At 44.8% G+C, this 20,900-nt stretch overlaps 1 protein-coding gene across 1 annotated transcript in view; it reads right to left on the reverse strand.

The window, feature by feature from the left end:
• Positions 1–20,900, reverse strand: part of PKD1L1 (polycystin 1 like 1, transient receptor potential channel interacting) — a 1,793,388-nt gene that overhangs the window by 875,667 nt on the left and 896,821 nt on the right. Inside the window, exon 32 of the mRNA XM_078688182.1 lies at positions 14,191–14,386. Within this exon, the coding sequence (XP_078544308.1) occupies positions 14,191–14,386 (196 nt within the window). The remainder of the gene's footprint in view (positions 1–14,190; positions 14,387–20,900) is intronic.

The raw sequence follows: 20,900 nt of genomic DNA on the forward strand, positions 1-20,900 counted from the left end.
CCTTCGCAATGGGATTTTAATACAACCCTTCTGCCTTTAGGTTATTTCTATAGGCATATGATGACCAACAGGAGAACCCCGCAATTGCTGACACTATCCACTCCTCGAGTTTACCCTACCATACCAATCTTTATTAGATTCCAGGCATTGAGTTCCCTGGAGTCTAATGATTGACGTGTGGAATTAGGGATGTTAGAAGAGGTGGCATCCATAAATCAGGGATGTTCTGTAATTAAGGATACCCCTTCGGTGGTCTTGTTAGAAGCTCAGGTAGAGGAGATACATGTTGCATCCTTAGCCATCACTAGTTCTGATCATTTTTGTATTGGTTCTAATATGACCTATAGTGACGAAGATATTGCCCGAACTACACCGAAGATGCTTGATGGCTCCATATGTAATGGCTATACCATCACAACGTGGAATATTGCGGGCCTTAAGAAAAAATTGGAAACGCCTTTCTGGAGTGATTTTATTGCACTAAATTATGATATTATTTGTCTCCAAGAAACTTGGTGTACAGATCCCATTCTGCTGGAAGGTTATTCCTCTTATTGGCTTCCTGCCGTAGTGCCTTTTCATTCTTATCTCAACCAAATTGACCATATGTAAAGTTAAATGTTGTACCGTGGTTGGCTCTCATAGGCAAGTAATGTGGTTACAATTTACTGTGGGCAAGGATTTGGTCTTGGTTAATTTTTACAATAATGTATTCGATTCTAATAGTGGGTCAGTAGTTCATGCTTTAGATAAGGATCTTGGGAGGTTGTTAGAATCTATCAAGAAACTTATTATCCTTTGGGTGGGCGATTTTAACATCCAGGTATGTCCCTTATCCATGACAAAAGTATGTGGTTTTAGGAGGGGAGATTTGGATGACGATGAGTGTTTGCATTTTCCTCATTGTGATTATGGTATGGCCCTTAATAATGCAATAGGTAAATTTGATCTGGAATTATTAGAATGTACCACTGATAGGGATATCGCCCTACATTCACTGGTATGAATGCAGCTACAAATAGACCACATGCTTATTTCCAGCAATAGCGCCCATCAGTATACATTCCCGAGGATTTCGGTCCAGGCTTTGAGCGATCATAATAGCATATCCATATCCCTTCACGGTTGGGGGCCTAAATTATCAATGAATAAACTATGTATATGTGACGGGGCAGGCGGACTGGGTGAACCCATACGAAACAACTCCCCGGACTGGTGGTCCGCCGCTCCCCTCTCACCTCGCCCGTTGTCCCCACAGCTGCCAGAGAACCCGTGGAGGGAGGAACAGGAGAGCTACGGAACAGCGTCGGACTCGGGACATGGCTCCTTTAACTGGACTGAAGACGAGGTAGGAGCCCGCCCCTCTACAGCGGCAGGTCGTCAAAAGGCGGAAGTGAGAGCAAGACGACGGACGGCGTTTCCCTGGAGGACGAAGACGGTGCGGTGAGGAGGAGAAGCAGCGAGAGGAAGAAACGGGAGGAAGAAGACAAGAACCAGACGAGCCCAGCTGTAATCATCAAGCCAGGAGGCCAACGACTCGGTGCATCGCCCCGCCACGTTCCCGAGGGAGGAGCGTGGCTTTCCAAGGTACGGGGCAGAGTTGAGGGGTGGGTGGGTCGGCGTGGTCTGCCTACCGAGTGAAGCCGTTGTGGCATGTGTACATAGTATCCCCTGTATCCCCTCCCTTCACGAGCACTGTGAGCACTGCGCTACGTTGTTTAAAGACCCACCTGCACTCGGTTTCCTTCACCCCCCGGCCCCTACGTTACATATATTGGTCAGCCCAGTAACCGACCTCTTTCTCTCTTCATTTCTCGGTCTTGCTGACCCCTTAGCTGAATCGGGAGATGGAGGCTACCGTCACGTCGTGAGGACCGAACTGGGGAGCTGAGTGGCAGAAGACTCTCCTACCCGAGCAAGAGGAAAACCAGAGTACCGCAACTGAAGCACCCTGAACCCCTCCTACCTTCTTACGAACGTCCCTACTGACCCCATTGCCTTTGCAAGGGAGAGACTTTACACCCAGGATCTGAGCCTCAGGTCCCTTTCCGACCTCACCCTTGGAAACCCCCCCCCCCGCAATTAACAAAGACATATATAATGCATCGTTTGAAATGCAAAGGAAGACTTACATTCCAATAAAACCTTCTTTGAAATCCCTTATAAAGGATCCTATCTTTGTGTTCACCCCTAGCCCTACAGTCTCGATAGAGCAGCTCCCTGTCTCGCAACCCCCCGGGACAGTATAAATAACATTACCCCCATTAGACCGAATGGTTCACGTATCAAGTGGTCAGGAGTTGACCCGGCTATAATCCAAAGGGATGTTATAAACTCATGTAAGGATGAGATAAACTATTTTTTATGCGACAATATCAATTCACACATGCTGCTTTCCCACTTTTCTAAGATTAACAATTTAAACGAAGGGTTATTGACCAAAGCTCACACAATGAAAAAACATCGAAATGCTGGGTGGTTTGATTGGAATTGTACCCAGGCCTCATATAATCTTAAACAGGCTCTGGGTGTCGCACCCAGAAACTCTGCCACTGTTAGGTATTTAACACTTGAATACAAGTTGGCCCTTAAGCCCAGGAAAACCGAACTCCAAATTGATGCTTGGGATAAGATGAACCTGCCTTCTGGTACTAACAGCGAAAAACCAAAGGTGGTGATGGACGGAGCGTTGACAATACAAACACTCACCCCCAGTCAACTGATCTGGGTTTAATCCATCACCGTTCTTTAGCTCACTCCGCCACCCCAGTTCAGACATGGCCATATGCAAATCAGTCTGACCCTGTGCCTCATGGGAACAGTCCAGCCCGAACTGCCAAGCCATGTACTAACAGCAGCAAATTATTCTGGGACACAATCAATAGTCCGTTTTTGATAGACGATGGTACCCCAGAATCGACTTCTCATGTTAACTGTAATTCCTGGGTCAAACATTTTACCAAACATTTTAAATCATCTGTTACGGATGTTTTGGGCTCGTTCGTTTTTACTGATACCCATTGGCCCATATTGCCTTTGTCTATTGAACTTGAAGAGGTTTATGAGGGTTTAGCAAGTAGTAAGGGGGCTAAAGCGCCAGGCCCTGATGGTGTCCCAATCGATTTGTACAAATGTGCAATGGACTTATGGTCCCCAATCATAGCTAGAGTATTTAATGCAGCAGCTGAGGGTGAAATCCCCCATTAGTGGGGACAGTCCATTATTAATTTTCCCAATTTTTAAAAAGGGATCTAAATTAGAAGCTTGTGATTATTGCCCAATTTCACTGTTATTCAGTGAAGGTCATGCTCAAGCGACTTACGACCTGGGCCACAGATAACAGGATCCTCTCCCCACTTCAATATGGGTTCAGGAAGGGGATGGGAACTATCGATCAGTGTGTCAACCTTGACCTCCTGATTGGCAAATATACATTAGCCAAGGAGGGCAATTTGTTTCTATGTTTTGCTGACCTCAGCAGCAAATTAGACCTTGTGGACCATGCCGTTTTATGGTCTACATTGCTTGGCCTTGGTGCCCTGAAAGAGATCATTTATTTTTTAGCTAGGCTATATGAGAGGTTGTCGAGTACAGTGCGCTATGGACCAATGGGGGAATGTACTCCTTTTTTTAATGTTAAAAGAGGCATCCGCCAGGGATGTGTCTTGGCGCCTTTATTGTTCTCATTATTTATTAATGGTGTGGACATGGCACTGAGGCAGGTCCCGGCGGATGCCCCCTCGATAGATGGTAATGTTACACCTATGTTATTATATGCGGATGACGCTGTCTTATTGTCACGCACTACTTTGGGTTTACAGTGTCTTATTAACAACTTTGTACTCTTTATCGAGAAACAGAGACTTTTAATAAACAAATCCAAAACATTTGTTATGGTATGTGGCAAGAAGCTTAAAAAGAAGAGGCCCTTTTATATAGAGAACTCAATTGTGCAAACAGTAAAGTTTTTTTGCTATCTTGGCATTAAATTTGCTTGGGATGGGAAATGGGACTGAACGCGAGAACTCCAATTTTAGAATGATGAGGAACACTAATGGCATTTTCAGATTTGTGAAAAAATTGGGTAACCGCCGCATACAAGATATAGTGAGCATTTTTAAAGCCACATGTATTTCCTCTGCTTTGTACGAAGCAGGTATTTGGGAACATTGTCAACATAACTTACTCCAAAGTGACGCAAATGTTTTCCTCAAATGGTTATTATGTGCTCCAAAATCAGCCTCTAAGACCTTATTCATAGGGGGTTGGGCTTGAGATATATTTCAGACCTTGTTGCCCTATGCCCGCTTTTACTTTGGAGATCGATTTGGGTAAAGGAAGAGACCCTGTTTACACAATCTATCATCAAGGACTGTTTAAGGCTGGATGGATGTTATAAAATCATGTGGTTTAAATACTTAAACTATTGGTTGAATCTTTTATTTAATTGTCACATCCAATCGGATCCAGGTTCTGTGGCCTCATTAACAAAGACTGAAATAAAAACAATGTTAATATTGTACAAAACAGAGGCCCGCAACAGGTTAATAGGCAAACAACCTACTTTAGTGTTGTATCAACAATTGAATTAAAAAGTGGTTTTCAAGCTTACCTAACAGAAGTTACCAGAGTATCACACCGTTTTGTGCTGACCCTTCTTAGACTAGGTGTTGTTCATCACCTTGTAGCCTTCCCTATTATGAAAATGAGTTCTACTTCTTATTGTCCTTGTGATGGTATTTCTCGCCAAAGCTGTTGCCATTTCTTATTATTTTGTAAATTTTACCATTATCTTAGGGAATTGTATTTGAAACCTATTTTTTTAAAATATAAGGTTATTATCACCAAATGTGCTTTGAAGTTGCTGATTTCCTTGGCAGATCCTGGATTGTGTTTTCACTTAGCATCATTCATCCTTAAATCGATTGATGCCAAGAAATCTATTGTTGTTTATAATTGAGGGTGTTTATTTGCACGTTATCCATATGATGTGTCTTATGAATAACTGTTACAGGATGTATGATGTATTATGATAATACTAAAAATGTATATTCCGTACATCGTGTGGTTTTGCAGTTTTTTGCACATTCTTGTATTTTAGCACTTTTAAAGTAAACGATTCAATATATGTTTACTTATTATGGATGTATATTTGATTTGTTATTTTTATGTCTGTGCTTATATGGTTGATTATTTTAACCGAATAAAAGCTTTTGACTTGACTTGAGTGATTGATGGAACTTTGGCTCCCCACTCCTCTTCGCACATCATGAAGAGGGACCAAACATTTGTGAATATAACTGCTTGGCCCGTTTTAGATGGGATTGTATAGGATGCTGTAAAGTTCCAGATTCATGGTCCCACAGAGGTTATTAATGTTCCCAATGTACTTCGTGTTTCTATGGGGGATGTGGTTAAACAGAATATTCGCTCTGATGAGTGGGACGTTAAAGCTGTAGAAGCCTTGTTTTCCGATTTGAAATACTATGCTGCTTTCGATGCTGAAGACTTATATTTTGAATCTGCGAATTATGGTGATTTGCTCTGTTACCAGCACTTTGGCAATCACTTTCATTTAGAAATGTGGTTAAGTACACACAATGGGAGCACTGTCCCGCACCAGTGGAAGGCAGCTTGAAAACATTTTTGAAAACGTTTTCCTATATTTTACTGATTTTGATCAATCAAACCCTAATGCATTTTATTTTAAGTTGACTGAGAAGTCCTCTTCCAAGGTTAGACTAACCCACACTAAATTACTGTTTCCAAAGTCCTTTATTGACCAGTTGGCTGTTGCGGGCTATGATCTGTGGAAAGATACTATTGATCTTAAATCTGTTTGGGGTTCTAAAAGTTGGCAAGTGCAAGGCACTGAGGCTTTGCATCATGCTTGTCCCATCCCAAACCATATGTTGTTTCTGAATGAAAGTATTTCACAAACCACCTGGCTGTTTCTAAAAAAACTTAAATGCTCCTTCATTTCCTGATTTGGGTGAATTTCCCCATTGGAATAATTATACTAGTACTTCCCTTAGTGACTTACAGACCCTGCTGAGAAATTCCTCTTTTAATATTTCCAGCATTAATCCCTAAGGCTGGTTCTTTTGGCAAAAAAAGTTTAGATTCCTGCCAGCACCGTTTTCTGGGTCTGACCCCTGGCAATACAGAGGTTAGAGTTGATTCTCGTTTTCAGACTCAACATTCGGTCACCCCCTATTCTGTAGGCAAATTATGCCAGTCGGCTCAGACATTCATCCTTAGCTTCTGTTAAGCTTCATTAATCCAAGCTCACTGACACTGTTGATTTAAATGATTTTGCTATAGGTCCTGCAGCAGGCACCTTTGAGCACTAATGAGTCCCTTAGTTGCTCATGAATTAGATTGTTCTAGTGCCGGGATTATGGCCTGTGCATCGGCTCATGGGGTTCTAGGCAATTGGAACATTTGGACTGCGGCCAATGAATTTCTGTCGCGCAGTTATCTTGAAGTAAGTCTGAGTTGTCCTCTGATGGTACTAGAGGCTCCGGCAATCGAGGAACATGTATGTTCTTTCCCGTTACTTAATTGAATGGCTGAAATGTTCATGGATGATAACGACTTTCTATTGGAGGCAGTTGCAATGTATGGTGCTTATACGCTGTTGGATTGAGGTACGGATTTTTTTTTCTGCTTCATAAACACGTACTGAACTCGAGGTTATTTTTTCTTTTAATGTCTTCATTATTCCTTACATGTTTGAGGTCTTTTTTCACACCATGGCCGCCTGCGTTTGGGTTCACTGACTTGGTTATTTTAATTCGGATTTTTACTCCCAATTCTCAAGTTTGGCAAAATTCCTGAACTTGGGTCTGTCTCATTCGAACTTGAACTCTGCGTTCTATGAATCTGCCCCAGTTATTGTGCGTTCCCCAAACAAGGGAGGGTGTAGTATGGTTTTGGGCCTCTCTTTGCGTGCAAGTTATGTCAGCAAGGCTTATTAGAAGATTAAACACCATTTTACCTTTTGCTGCTTTTTGCACACAACACTGCTTAGCTTTTTTTGCAAGTTAGCTTTCACAAAGGTCTATATATGAGAAAAGGTTTGTTTTTCGACATCTATAGGCATACATCATGTCCCCTGTCTGTACAGTGAGTGCTGAGCCACCACGGTTATCATAACATGTGAGCCTGTTTATCGGCATGTCCGTGTAACACATTCTAGACATAACATTTTGGCAGCTGAGCCGAGCAAAAGTCTGGCGCCTTTATCATAGTACACTTGCCATAATTTCACACACTTGGAAGATTCCAGGGATGCAGAGAGCCTTGCTGATCCAGATGTAATTTACACTTACTGAGCGGACAGGTAATGGGGTCCCCCAAAACAAGCTCAAGAGACCTTCTATAGCTTATAATACATAGTTCCTAAATTGGGAGGGTGTTTAAATTAGGCGCTGTACCACCTGTTTGCACTATCATTGTGATATGATTCCATCTTTTGTATTTTATGGAGTTGTTACCATGCTGACCATATTATTCTTAATCATATGTCTGCTTATGTTGACTAAAATACTGCGCTTGCGATCATGTCGTTAAAATAAATATTTTAACCTTACCGGGTCTCTTTTTTACTCCTGTTGTGGACTGGTATAAGAGTATACCAAAATAGTGTTCTCCCTTCCCACCATTCCTGAGATGGTCCTAAGTCACATGTTCTAGGTTGTCTAATCATTGGCTACTTAGCTATAGGACGAAGAGCTAATGTGACACTGATTGCCAGCTGGTTGGGGTTTCTAGCTATTGAGGTGAGTTTCTGGTACACCACAATTCACTAATATCCTAGGTCTCTGTGCACAGTTCTGTGTATGAGCAGAAATACTTGCAAAATGAGTCTTCCATCAAAATTATTAACTCTAGGGTGTGGGGGTAGTGAGAGGGGTCTGCTGTTAGACCAATTGCAGTCAAGTAACCACCACTGCAGGTCTTGTGCAGTTTTCTCAGACAAACCAGATGCAAAGGGACAGATTTCCTTGGTGCTGAGCCCACTGACACTTTAAATCCAATTGGAAAGCCTGAATGTGCCACCTGGTGTGGTCCAAAAGCAGGATGCAGGAGGCCATAAGTCCCAAAAGCTTTAGAGTTGTTCTCTCTAAGACCAAGGTTGCAGGCTGAAACATCTGGGCTCATTGACGTGGAGGGATGGCTCGGAATAGCACCATATCCAGAACGGCTCTGATGAAAGGGACGTTGTGAAGGAGTCAGGTGTGACTATAACATGTTGAGAGAGAAACCCAACAATGTCAATAGGTTCACCGCCATCTGGAGATAGTTTGCGACGCTTTGACGTCATTCCGCCTTTAGTAGCCAGTCGACAAGGTATGGGAAGACTAGTATTCCCAACCTCCGTAGATGTCCTGCAACAACTATCATCACCTTTGTGAATACCCCAGGTGCCAATGGGGAGAACAGAGAGCTGAAAGTACTCCAGGCCCACCACAAACAAAAGGTAGCACCTGGTGGGCTACAGGATGGGAATGTGAAAGCATGCATCCCGAAGGTCCTCATTGACACTTCTCAGTCCTTGAGTAAATTCCTGCATTGCCAGTATCTTCTTTGGTTCAACTTTTCTACACTTGAATACCATCTTTGGTTTTCAACTTGCCCTTACAAGTCCAATTAAAAAGATATCCTTAAATTGCATCCCTTACTGCGTACATTTTTTTAAAGAATTCCTACCCCTTGACTTCCTCTTATTTTGCCTAAACCGTGAATTTGCAGCACAGGCCTCTTTATGTAAAGAACCATATATGAACTACCAAAATAAATCTATTAAATCAGGTTTGCAAAGATTCCTCTGTTTTATGTGCCCCTCTTTTCAAAGTTCCTATTCCTTTTCTCAAGTCTTATTTCACAATAATTGTTATGTCGTATTACAGGCTGTTCAGCTTTTAAAACCTCCCGTACCATACAAACCTGTACCCTTGTGAACATGATTTGGTAATATATCTCCGTCATTGTATTTGCATAACATACATTCCCACTCTGCTCCCTGCTGTGCTTGTTCCCTGTCTCGTTGGCTGTGTACCCCAATGCCTGTGCTTGTTTTGTGTGTGGTGCAGTACCTTACAATTTTGGCCTGCACTTCCTAATGGGCTTGGGGGCCAGTAGTGGGTTTGTTCTGCCTTTCAACACAGTCCCGCTGTAGACAACTCATCCCCATTCCTGGACCGTCGGAGTTAGACCAGGATGCTCTTGTCCTGCTTCCTGCTGAGCTTGAAGCTGGGGAATCCTTGCCATCAGTGCAGCACTCGGGTCTCTGCAACGTGCCAGCTCCCCTTGCGACAGTTCTCCTGTTGAGCTTGCCTTCAGTCTGCTACCCTCTGCTGCCGGTCTACCTGCTGCCCTCTGTTTGTACCCCTCTGCTCATTTCTTGCTCTGTGTAGCCTTTTCTGTTCTCTGTTTTGCCTGTTTCTGCTTGTTTTTCTTTCCTCTGTTTTGCCTTTCTGCTAGCTTTTCTGCCCTCCGTTTTGCCTTTTCTGCTCTCCGTTTGCCCTCTTCTGCTCTCTTTTGCCTTTTCTCCTTGTTTTTCTGCCCTCTGTTTGCGCCTCCTGCTTTTTTCTTGCTCTGTTCTGCCATTTGTTTGTTGTTCTGCCCTCTGTTTTGCCTTTTCTGCTCACGTTTCAGCCCTTTGGTTTTGCCCTCTTTTGCTCTGTTTTGCCTTTCTACTCGTTTTTCTGCCCTCTGTTTTGCCTTTCCTGCTCCTTTCTCTGCCCTCTGTTTTGCCTTTCTGCAAATTTTTCTGCTTTCTGTTTTGTCTTTTTCTGCGCGTGTGTACCCTCTTCCTGCGATTTCCCTCCTGCCACTGTTTCCCTCCTTCCACCACCCATTGCCCCATCCTCCCCAGGACCTTCTTAATGGAGACCACAGCATGACCTCATTGAGCAGGTCCTTGTCCCAAGTCCCCTTCCGACAGTATCCCGTCCAGCTTGCCAGTAATTTGCTAGCCTCTGCTGCCGGTCTACCTGCTGCCCTCGGTTTGTGCCTCCTCTGCTCGTTTCTTCCTCTGTTTTGGTTTTTCTGCTAATTTTCCTGCCCTTTGTTTTGCTTTCTTCTGCTCATTTTTCTGACCATCGTTTTGCCGTCTTCTGCTCTGTTTTACCTTTCTGGTCTCTTTTTTGCCTTTTCCTGTTCTATTTGCTGCCCTCTGTTTGGCCTTGTTCCACACTGTTTTGCCCTTTCTGCTTGTTTTTCTGCACTCTCTGTTTTGCTTTTCTGCTAGTTTTTCTGCCCTCTGCTTTGCCTTTTCTGCACACTCATTTTTCTGCCCTTTATTTTATTTTTTTCTGCTGATTTCTTCTCTCTTACTGCCATTTCCTTAAGACCTGTCATAGGGGGAGATGGCATGACAGAGACCTCGCAACCCAGCACCCAGATACTCCCACGGATGACAGTGCTGCACTCTACAAATGCTGGCTGATTGATTGGTTATGAGATGCGTACCCTATATCCCAGTCTCATGTCGGCCATTGTGCCTCGGCCTCTGTGTTTGTTTAGAGCCTATACAGTGCTTGTTGAGTTCCTATGTGGTGCAGATTTTGATCTTCCTTCTGTCCTTTCCTGCCTCCCCGATGGGCGTGGGAGTAAACTTGACTTTACACTCCTTCACTGAGAAGTGTCTGGTCTTGGTCTTCCCTAATGTATGTGCAGGGCTTTGACTCTAATTGAATTGTGCCCTGGCTTTGTTGTTCTGGGACTAGCAGTCTTACCTGCTTACCCATTTCTTAATTATATGGTTCAGAGTTTGTCATGTGACTGAACTTTGTGCTCCTCCAGGCATGGTCTCGCTGGCTGTGTGTGCATTGCTAATTGCCTAGTACATGTGGAACTAGGATTTGTCTCTGTGGTCCATCCTGCTGCCACACCCACATCTGCTTGGTGGGTGGGTTGTTGGTGTGCTGATCCAGACACTGATCTGGCTTGGTTTGGCAATCCTCCACACATGCTGTGCCTCCTTCTCCATCATGTTCTCTAGCTTGGCTCTTATGTCCCACTTTTTTCTCTGAGTTTAGTTCAGTAGTGTGTTGCTCACTGTGCGTTATGCTGTGGCCTGGCCCAGCAGCTCAGCACTTGGATCATGGTGTGGCACACTACCCCATTGGCTTTTTGTTGGCGTCTCCACTTGCTCCCTCTTAGGCTTGCTCTATGGTTTTCGCTGGTGGCACTGCTTGTTTTGGCTCCTCCCTTGACTGCTAGGAGGTTGGTTCTCCCATCTGGATTGGCCCACCTGCCTATCTTGAGATAGTTGTTTGGAGGGGTTATCTACTCTACTTCCCCCTCACTTTGTGGCTCTCTTTAAGGGGGATTCATTATTACTCAAGGGTGGCACCGCTACTTTTTTTTTGCTTGATGGTCTCCTATGGATGTGCTCCTACTAGTCCCCTCTAGATAAGGAGCATGTGGTCGACAATCATGTGTTCACTGATGATGCTTCCTGACTGTTGACCTAGGCTTTGAGTTGCTCTCTCAAAAATTGGGTTTTGAGGGTGCCTCCTCGTTTGTCTTTAGTTTTTTCTGGTGCAGCTTTCGATTTTTAGTTTACCTACTTATTTGGCATGCAGTTTGGTGGTGGAGTGTCACATGTATTCTAGTTGGGAATTGGCCTTATCAAGGTTTGAGGGGGGCTTTTGTCCTGTTTGGGGTAAAATGTTTGATCCCCAATAGCCTGACTTGCTTCACTCAGGAATATTCCTTGCTTTTGTGGCAATCCATGAGGTGCTGTGGACTTTTGTGCGACCCATGCATTTGTATGGTCACAGTCTGGATCTTGGCTGTGAGGTCTGTGCCTGGTTTCTGTCCTTCCTCAGTGGGCCTGAGGATGGGTGATTTATTCATGGGATTATTTGTGTATGCTTGGTTGCTCTGTGGATGCCCTTTCCTGCTAGTCTTGGATATGGGTTTTTGGCCCTTTTTGGTGTCCTGGCCGATTCTTTATTCCTGTTGTAGTAGTAGTAGTAGTCCTCCTCCTCCTCATGGTCGTCCTCCTCCTCCTAATCCTCGTCATCCTCCTAGTCATCATCCTCCTCCTCCTCCTCCTCCTATTCCTGCTCCTAGTCCTCCTCCTCCTCCTAGTCCTCCTCCTACTAGTCCTCCTCCTCCTCATCCTCCTCCTCCTCATCCTCCTCCCAGTCCTCCTCCTCCTAGTCCTTCTCCGCCTCCTAGTCCTCCTCCTCCTAGTCCTCCTCCTCCTTGTCCTCCTCCTACTCCTAATTATCATCCTCCTCCTCCTCCTCCTCCTAGTCCTCCTCATCCTCCGTCCTCCTCCTCCTCCCAGTCCTCCTCCTCCCAGTCCTCCTCCTCCTAGTCCTCCTCCTCCTCTTCCTCCTCCTCCTCTTCCTCCTCCTAATCCTCCTCGTCCACTTCCTCGTCCTCCTCCTAGTCCTCCTCGTCCTCTTCCTCCTAGTCCTCCTCATCTCCTCCTCCTCCCAGTCCTCCTCCTCTTCCTCCTAGTCCTCCTCCTCTTAGTCATCCTCCTCCTCCTAGTCTTCTTCCTCCTCCTGGTCCTCCCTCCTCCTCCTAGTCCACCTCCTCCTCCAATCTGGGCTGCCTTTTCTTGGCATGAGATGATATAGGCACAAGTTTATATGGGCTGCCTTGTTTTAGCAGTTTTCTTCTTGGTCCTTCATCATCCAAGCACCTTAGGACTTCTTCACCTACCATTGCATGCCTTCATTTTTACCCACCAATAAGTGTCTGTTCCTTTGGACTGAGTGTTGGACAATGGCCTACTGTTTTGTTGGTGACTGGTGGGACCCTTTGGTTTGCGTAGGCTGTCTTGCGAAGGCCGATGAGCTCCTGTGCCCTGTTTTGGTTGTGGCATAGTGCCTGTTTGTGGCTTTTCAGCTGTAAATTTAATGGTGCTCAGAATTGGGTTTGTTTTGAGAGCGCGGTCCTAGTTCTGAGCCTTCTCATTTGAGGTTACATTTGCAGTCTTGATGTCAGCTCCAAGTGGTGGGGTTTGGTGACATTCTCTTCTGTGGTTTCTCATTTTTGCTTTAACTAAAGTGTGTCTGATGTGCAGGGGATCCTTCTTGCTGGCGTCTTTAGATGCTTTCATGCTCTTTCCCTGCATCACTGCTATGGGTTAATTCTACTGACCTTGGCTCTCATGTGTCATCTTGTGGTTCGCTATTGTGGGTGTTCCCTAATTTTGTGCCCCTGCTGCTTGCTTGCGGTGCATAGGTTTTGCCTTCTCCCTTTTGCCTTCAGTGGGTGTTGGCTTGCTTTGGCACTGCCACTTGGGACTTTGTTGACTTTCTGGGTTTGGTCCTTCATCATTTGTGTCTGGGCTTTGCCCTTCCTGGGTGGCTACCTTGGTTGTCGATTGATGACAGTCCTGCCTGCTTTGGTATATCCTCATTATATAATGAATAGGGAAGCAATGGGGAGATAATGCTTCCACTGGTAGGTCCATTATTACAATTCTAATTTTAGGTCCCAGTTCCTACAACACCCCCACCCTCCCTATACTCTGATTGGATTGCAGTTTGCTGGGGGCTTTGGAAGTAAACTCGTGAGGTTTCTGGATAGAAGTGATCCTTCATATGCATGTGTGGAAGAGGCGGTGTTTACATTGTGTTATTTTAGGTAGGCAGTGGGGTGCCTTTCTCCAAGGTATGCACACATTTTAGGATGTATGGACTGAGAAAAGGAAGTACAACTGGAGTAATTGAATTACTAATAAATTATCAAATAATTTCAAGGGATTCATTTTAGATTATCCAAATTACAAATATGGGACTTTATCTCATAATGTGCCTGAAAGGTTTTCTTATCTGTACTTTGGGTCAAAATGCTAATGCCTCAACAGAGTGATACACGCAGCTTTTCAATATCCCAGCATTAGACGTTATGAGGTGTTTTTCTGACCCAAACCTCTTATTCGTTAGAATGCAAACGTCCTTAAATGTGGTATTTTGCATTAGTATAGGTTACAAAATGTGTTTTTTTCCAGCTTCTACATAATATATGAGAACGTTCCTGCTTTTGGACCTTGCAAGTACGCGTGTCAAAATTCAGGGTGCTTACTGTTTTGACATTCGGTGTTCATAAGAATGCATTTTTATTGAATTTACCCATTTGGTACGCAATAATTCTAATCAAAGATACAGCATGTGGTTATTTTCATTTTCACAGTGAGAAATTGAATTGTACCGGATCCTGGACTGAGAAGCTGCAAACAGAAGCGATGAAGGTGTTTCTCGTTTGGGACTGCAAGTCATACAGCGTCTTGTTCTCCTCAGTATGCAAGCGATTAAGAACTGCCGTTATCAGCGTGATGTAATTCCTGATCTCATTAGGATTTCCCATTAGCAACAGCAACGAAAGATTTTTCAAACTCTGCAAATACCTGCGGATTCAATAAACCCTTTAGCTTTCAGTAAATATTTACCGATGGTTTTAATACATCAAAAAATCAACAGAAATCTTCACATCAATGAGCAGTACCAGAATTAGCATTGAACTTAAGAGAACATTGGCATGCTTTGGTAGCGTTTCCATAGATATGTAAATATAACTTAAGACTTACCAAAGCACGAGTTGAGCTCATGAGAAGATTCCATACGTGTCTCCAAAGATTTAAAAAAGCTAATTAAACCAAACAAAAGCTGACCGCACTCGTGATGGATCTCAGTACGTTCAGTGGCAGCAGGTAACCAAATGGAATCCTGGCAAAACAACCCTAACCTTATATCTTTGTGAACAAGTTCTATCAAGCTTAACAGCCTGAAGACAATTCTGATTGCGGTGTACCCCATAAAAAATGTTAGTAAGTTTATTACCAAAGTGATTGTAGTTGTATTTCATTTAGATTGACATAATGAATATTTCAAGAATGAAGGCTCCTGATCATGTGCATAACAGGGTAATCTCCATTATTTTTCCTTTTCTTTTGATGTTGTCCTGTGTCTTTCCCTTTTTGATAAGGTTTGAGATTCACCTAACCAACAAGGGCCCTCCAAACTGTCTATCACGTGCTCCTTAGAGTCACTCATGGGTAAGCCTTAATATTGGAGAATCTTTAAATTGGACTCCTCACTATTTAGTCTTCAGGGATACCATTTGCCCAGATCCTTGCGGTAGGAAGCATAATATACATTTTGGGGTGCAGAAGCTGAACTCGGAAGTCATGTCTATTTACCTTCCCATTAAAATAAAATCTGGTGGCCTACCTGAAACAGCCGCTTTTAAAAAAAAATGTTATGCCTGTTGTTGATAGAACATTATGTGCAATGGATTTGTTGTAATAATCGCAAACATCAGAATGAGTTTGGACATAAATCTGATTGCAATAACCTTCAGTGCACCTGTCGTTATGATTACAAACTGGTAGACTATTTCTACTGGAGCAGGACAAAGACTGCTTTGCATATGGCTAGACTCAATCTGGTACAGTTAGTGAAAAACAATGGACTAGAAGGTAGCCTTGAGCAATCACAAGTGGCGGAGTTTAATTCAAGCATTCCTTCCACCATTTTGATGTTTGTTACATCAAAGGTTTTAGATATGACCAGTATACCCAGAGGTGGGTCATGTGTTCGCTGTTCCTTAGAACGCAAGCTGCACTTATTGATGCCTGCACAGGTCAAAATCAGTGTGGATTTGCTTGTGTTCCTGTCTGGATGGCAATTTCGGCTGGATGTTTACTATGGGAGAAGGATCAAGACTGATTTGCATTTCTCTGACCGCTGTCTAGAGTTGCACATGGGTGCAAAACGTTATACTGTGGGAGAAAAACATAGTACTGACATCTCGCCCGAGCTATCACCTGCGAATGAGATTATTTCAAGTACTCATACCATCACTTTGTTCTTTGATGCATTAGACTCCCTAAGTATGGTCAGTCGGGCGTTGGTTGTTTTCCCATTTGGATAAGACCTGGCCAAGCTGGACTGTTCCTACAGACTGATTTGCCTATGGGTGGTCTCAATTTAAAGTGGCATCCTTTCTCTTTATCATCAAATTAGAGAGCACTTTAAAGTACTTGAGTTCAGGATGTGTGGAAGCACCTCTTATGTTTGATTTATTAGACTATAATGTTGCTCCATAGGAATCCAGTGGATATTTAGGGTTTACATGACTACTAACCTACCTCTTGGTTCACTAATGTATTTGTTATTGGGAGTGGGTGAGCCATTAATGCTTCTAAGTTCATGTTCAAAAACATTTAATAAATGTTTATGTAGTGATGTAATATGATGTACTGATGCGAAACACTACTGCATCGCAAAGAAATACATGCTTTTAAATTTTGAAGAGACTATCATATTTTTACATTAAGTTTGTTGCATGACTTGGTTCATGCATCTACTTTTTCAGTCAAGCCATACCCTTGGCTCAGCTCTGCCTCGCCCTATTAATTTGTTGGTGCGACCACCTCTATCTGCAAACAAGGCTTAGCAAGTGGACCGCAAATCACTTGATAAGATCATTTTAAATGGCAAGGATAGAAATATGGAGCCCTGCCTACATGCTCCAATTTGACAACTCTACCATCACGTCTTCCGGCAGCAGAGATTAATTAGAGTGCGAGTAGTGAAAATACATTTAAAATTCGATATCCCAAGGCAGGGACTCCAGGCTGCTGTTTTGTATGTGACCGAAGTCAAGAGTCCCTTGGAAGAACTAAAACAACCCAGTGGGCAAGCAGGGGCATAGCTGAGGAGGGGCCGGGGAGCAGGTGAGGTGTTTTGGGTGGGACACCCCCCAAATACATTCTTACCTTGATAGTTTGGTCTGCAGTCCCAGAAGCAGGTCTGCTGTATATGTGTATACCAAAATAAATTATAAATCTGCACCCATAGAAGTGCTCCTTGAATGGGTGCATATTTGCTAATTTTTGAAATCCATACACATTGGCAGTAGGAGCTTGGAAAGCTGTGCCAGTCTAAGGTTCTCAAGCATACTGCTAGCAATGCAGAGCAGTGCATGGCTCACTCAGGAGTGGTGCTATGGCCTAGAAGCTCAAAACTCAGTATTGCAATGAACACTACATAATATATTGCTGTCCATGCAAAGGGAAAGTAATCTATTGCACAGAAAACTAGATGCTTTACAGAAATTGCCAAATATATAAACTGGCATGTAAAGGAAAAGTAACGAATGTCAATTAACCCCCTAACTGCATTTGGGTTGCAGCTCATAGTTTAGCTTTGATTTTTGCATGAGTTAATGGATTGCCGAGTTAACTATGACTAGTAAATGCTAATCATTTTTCAGCTTTAATTAATTCCCATACATGCACTTTAACAGGGGGTTTCTGTGGTGTTTTTCTTAAACCTACATTTAGATGTAATAACCAAAGCTAACAATAACTGTACCTTAACCTTTTTTTTTCAGCGAACAAATTTCTATTTATATATATTCGTGTGTGTGTGTGTGTGTATGTATTTATATATGTATATATTACCTTCTGGCGGTTGGTTAGGACCTAGTTTCCTTAGGAATCGTATTTTTTCTTTTCCCAATAACTTTGGTGCTGGTTATTGAATCTTCGTGAAATTTTCAAAACTAGGGGCCCGCTCTGGTCAGCTCCAGTCTGTAAAGTTTCAGGGTGATTCGCCATGCGGGGGTCGAGAAAAAAGGGGGGTCCCAAAACGTGTTTTCTCCATGTTAATTTCCATAGGAAACTTTAGACACAGCTACAGCCTGAACTGCAGAACGGAATTACACCAACTTTAGCAAAAAGGTAGCGCTTGGTTCAGAAAGCGTCCTTTTTTTTAAATGGTGTAAATCCGTTCAGTAGTTCCTGAGAAATTAAGAAACAAGGACCCCCTGGGCCAAAAAAAAGCTTATTTAAAAAATAATTTCAGCGGAATACGCGCTGCGGTCATGAATCTCGCCAAAATTATTTTTAAACATGAAGCTGGCTCCCACGCTTCATTTAAATCAGACCCTGGGTGGGCCAGGTCCCGGGGGCATTGCTAAATTCCTAAAATTGTAGAGGCCCGTGGGGGCCCCCGCAGCTCCTCCCCGGGGCTATGATAAACTATGCGGGGGGCCATGCGACCCTCCCGCAGCCCCGGGGACCGCCACCCCGGGGCTTGATTTTTAATGTGTGGGGGCCTCCAAGGCCTCCCCAAGCCCCGGGGACCACCACCCCCGGGGCTTCTCCTAAATATTTGCGGGGGCACATGGCTCCCCTGCTGCCCTGGGGACCGCCACACCCCGGGGCTATGTTAATAAAACTATGCGGGAGGGCACGCAGCCCTCTCGCAGCCCCTTGATTTTTAATGTTTGGAGGGCCTCCAAGGCCCCCCCAAGCCCTGGAGACCTCCACCCCCGGGACTTCTCTTAAATATTTATGGGGGCACAAGGCCACCCGCTGCTCCGGGGACCGCCACACCCTGGGGCTTTAAAAAAACCTGTGTGGGAGGGCTCAAGCCCCCCCACATGCCTCGGGGACCGCCACCTCCCCGGGGTACTAATATGCAAATGCGGGGGTCCATTAAGGACCCCTGAGCCCTGGGGACGACCACACTCCCAGGGCTTGGCAATGGTTGGGAGGGGGTGGCGCGGCCACCCTCCTGCAGCCCTCCATGACCCTGGGGACTGCCACCCTCCCCCAGGGCCAGCTCCTGCAGTGTCCTGTGATGCCCACCGCCCGGGACACTGCTGTTTGCTATGACAGGGTGGGAGCTTTGCGGCTCCTGCCCTGCCATGGCAAACAGTGCTTTTGATTTTGAAAGTGAGAGCAGGGAAACCAAAATCCAAAGCAGAGTGCTTTTCCATACGGGGAGCTGCATCTCAGCAGCTCCCCACGTGGAAAAGCAATGTCGGCTACTGCAGGAGGCGGGGAGCCGGCAGGGACCGTGGGGGAATTGGGGTCCCCCCATGGTCCCCAATGGATATGGCTGGCCCCGGGGCATGGGGTCCCTGGGCCAGGAGTGGCCTGGGAGGGGGGCTACATGGCCCCCTCCCCTAAAAAACAAAAAAAATAAAATAAAGGGCAGTCCGGCCCTGGGGGATGGGGGTCCCCACACCCATAATTGGCCTAACGAGGGGGGCCATGTGGCCCCCCTCCCAAAAATAGATAAAAAAAGGATGGCCAGGCCCCTGGGGATGGGGTCCCGGGGCCAGAAGCGGCCCATGAGGGGAGTCACGCAGCCCCCTTCCCCTTAAAAATATATTTTTTCAATTAAAAAAGGAAAGGCCGGCCCCGGGGGATGAGGTCCCCGGGGCCATGAATGGCCTGAGATGGGGAGCCGCGTGGCCCCACTCCAAATATAAAAATTAAAATACTGGCCATGCCCCGGGGGATGGGGTCCCAAGGTCGGACAATGGCCTCAGGAGGGGGACCGCGCAGCCCACTTCCGTATAAAAAAAAAAAACATTTACAAAATATGGGTCAGGCCCTGGGGGATGAGGTCCCCAGGACCCAAAAAAAGGAAAGGAAAGGGGGCCACGCAGCCCCCTTCTAAAAATGCTAAAAAAATAATTTTGCTGGCATCACGCCAGAGGCCCCGCCCACTCCTAGCAACACTATGCAAACATGCCCTATGGCTCGTTTTAAGTTGGGGAATTAATTCCCCTTCAATCCTGAGGGTCCCTGGGGGTCAACTAGTCCACCAGGTACCTCCAGTAAGCACCACAGGGCTGCATTCCAGAGAGGCCACGACCCTATTTACACCTCTCTGCAATGCAGCTCTGTGGCGCTTACTGGAGGTACCTGGTGGGCTAGTTGGACCCAAGGGGCCCTCAGGATTCAAGGGGACTTGATTCCCCAACTTAAAATGCGCCACGGGGTACGTTTGCACAGTGGTGAAGGGAGGGGGTGGGGCCTGATGTGATATGTGTGCAAACACGCCCTGCGATGCGTTTTAAGTTGGGGAATGAATTCCCCTTGAATCCTGAGGGTCCCTGGGGTCTAACTAGCCCACCAGGTAACTCCAGTAAGCGCCACAGAGCTGCATTGACTACGGATTCTTATTTTGCTAGACTGCAGTTTTCTCCGCTCTGAAGCTGCTTTTACCTGCATTATAAGATTTGAAAGTTGTTGGCGGGGGAGGGGAGTTTAAGCTCAGGCAGATAGCTGGTGTGATTATTAAACATATTTGTCGAGATTATTACAGGGGCATGACTCTGATAGGAAGGTGGAGAGGGTGTATTCTTGTGAATGAGTTGTGGGCAATTTGCAGGAATCAGGATCCAGAAATGCAAGTGAGCATGAAGGTATAAACAAATGAAGTTCAAATATCAAACTCAAATGCACACTCAGCCATTCACATCAGTCAGTCTGGGTCAAGGCATCCATCTGTTGCATGCCAAGTTTGATGGTCACGTTGTCATCATAATTCGATTGAACCGAAGGTCTGCAACAATACAGTCCATCCAGAGATCTTTTGTACTTGTAATGGCAATTTATATAGCATTTATATATAGCGCGTATTATCCCTCACAAGGCACTGAAGTGCTTTACACTGAGCAGCACGCTGCTACAGATCCTGGTTAATTGTTAGCCAGCATTATTGTTAGTTATTGGGACTAGTCTTGTGCACTCAAACAAACCATAGCATGCAGTGATTCTAGTTTCTTTCTGGGGGAGTAAATTAATAGGGCTTATTTGTGATCATTAGCTGTGGGGGGATTTCTGCAGTTACATAAAAACTCAGTGAGATTCCCAGGATTTTCGCAAGTGGTCAGAATTGACACATCATTCTGATTTTTAGCACAGGGAGCTTGTTCCATACTGAAAAATAAACATGAATGGCATGGCACGTCAGAGGGTGCTACTTCTTTACTGTTGCTCAAGTAGATTCACTACCAGCGGGGAGAATTTATCACCCACCCCTAGTTGTGGGCAATTCGCAGAAAGACAATACTAGAGATTATGGCAAACATGCATGTGGCAGAGTAGGCTGTGT

Source organism: Lissotriton helveticus, chromosome 4_1, assembly GCF_964261635.1.
Source record: "Lissotriton helveticus chromosome 4_1, aLisHel1.1, whole genome shotgun sequence".
NCBI classification, from domain to species: domain Eukaryota; kingdom Metazoa; phylum Chordata; class Amphibia; order Caudata; family Salamandridae; genus Lissotriton; species Lissotriton helveticus.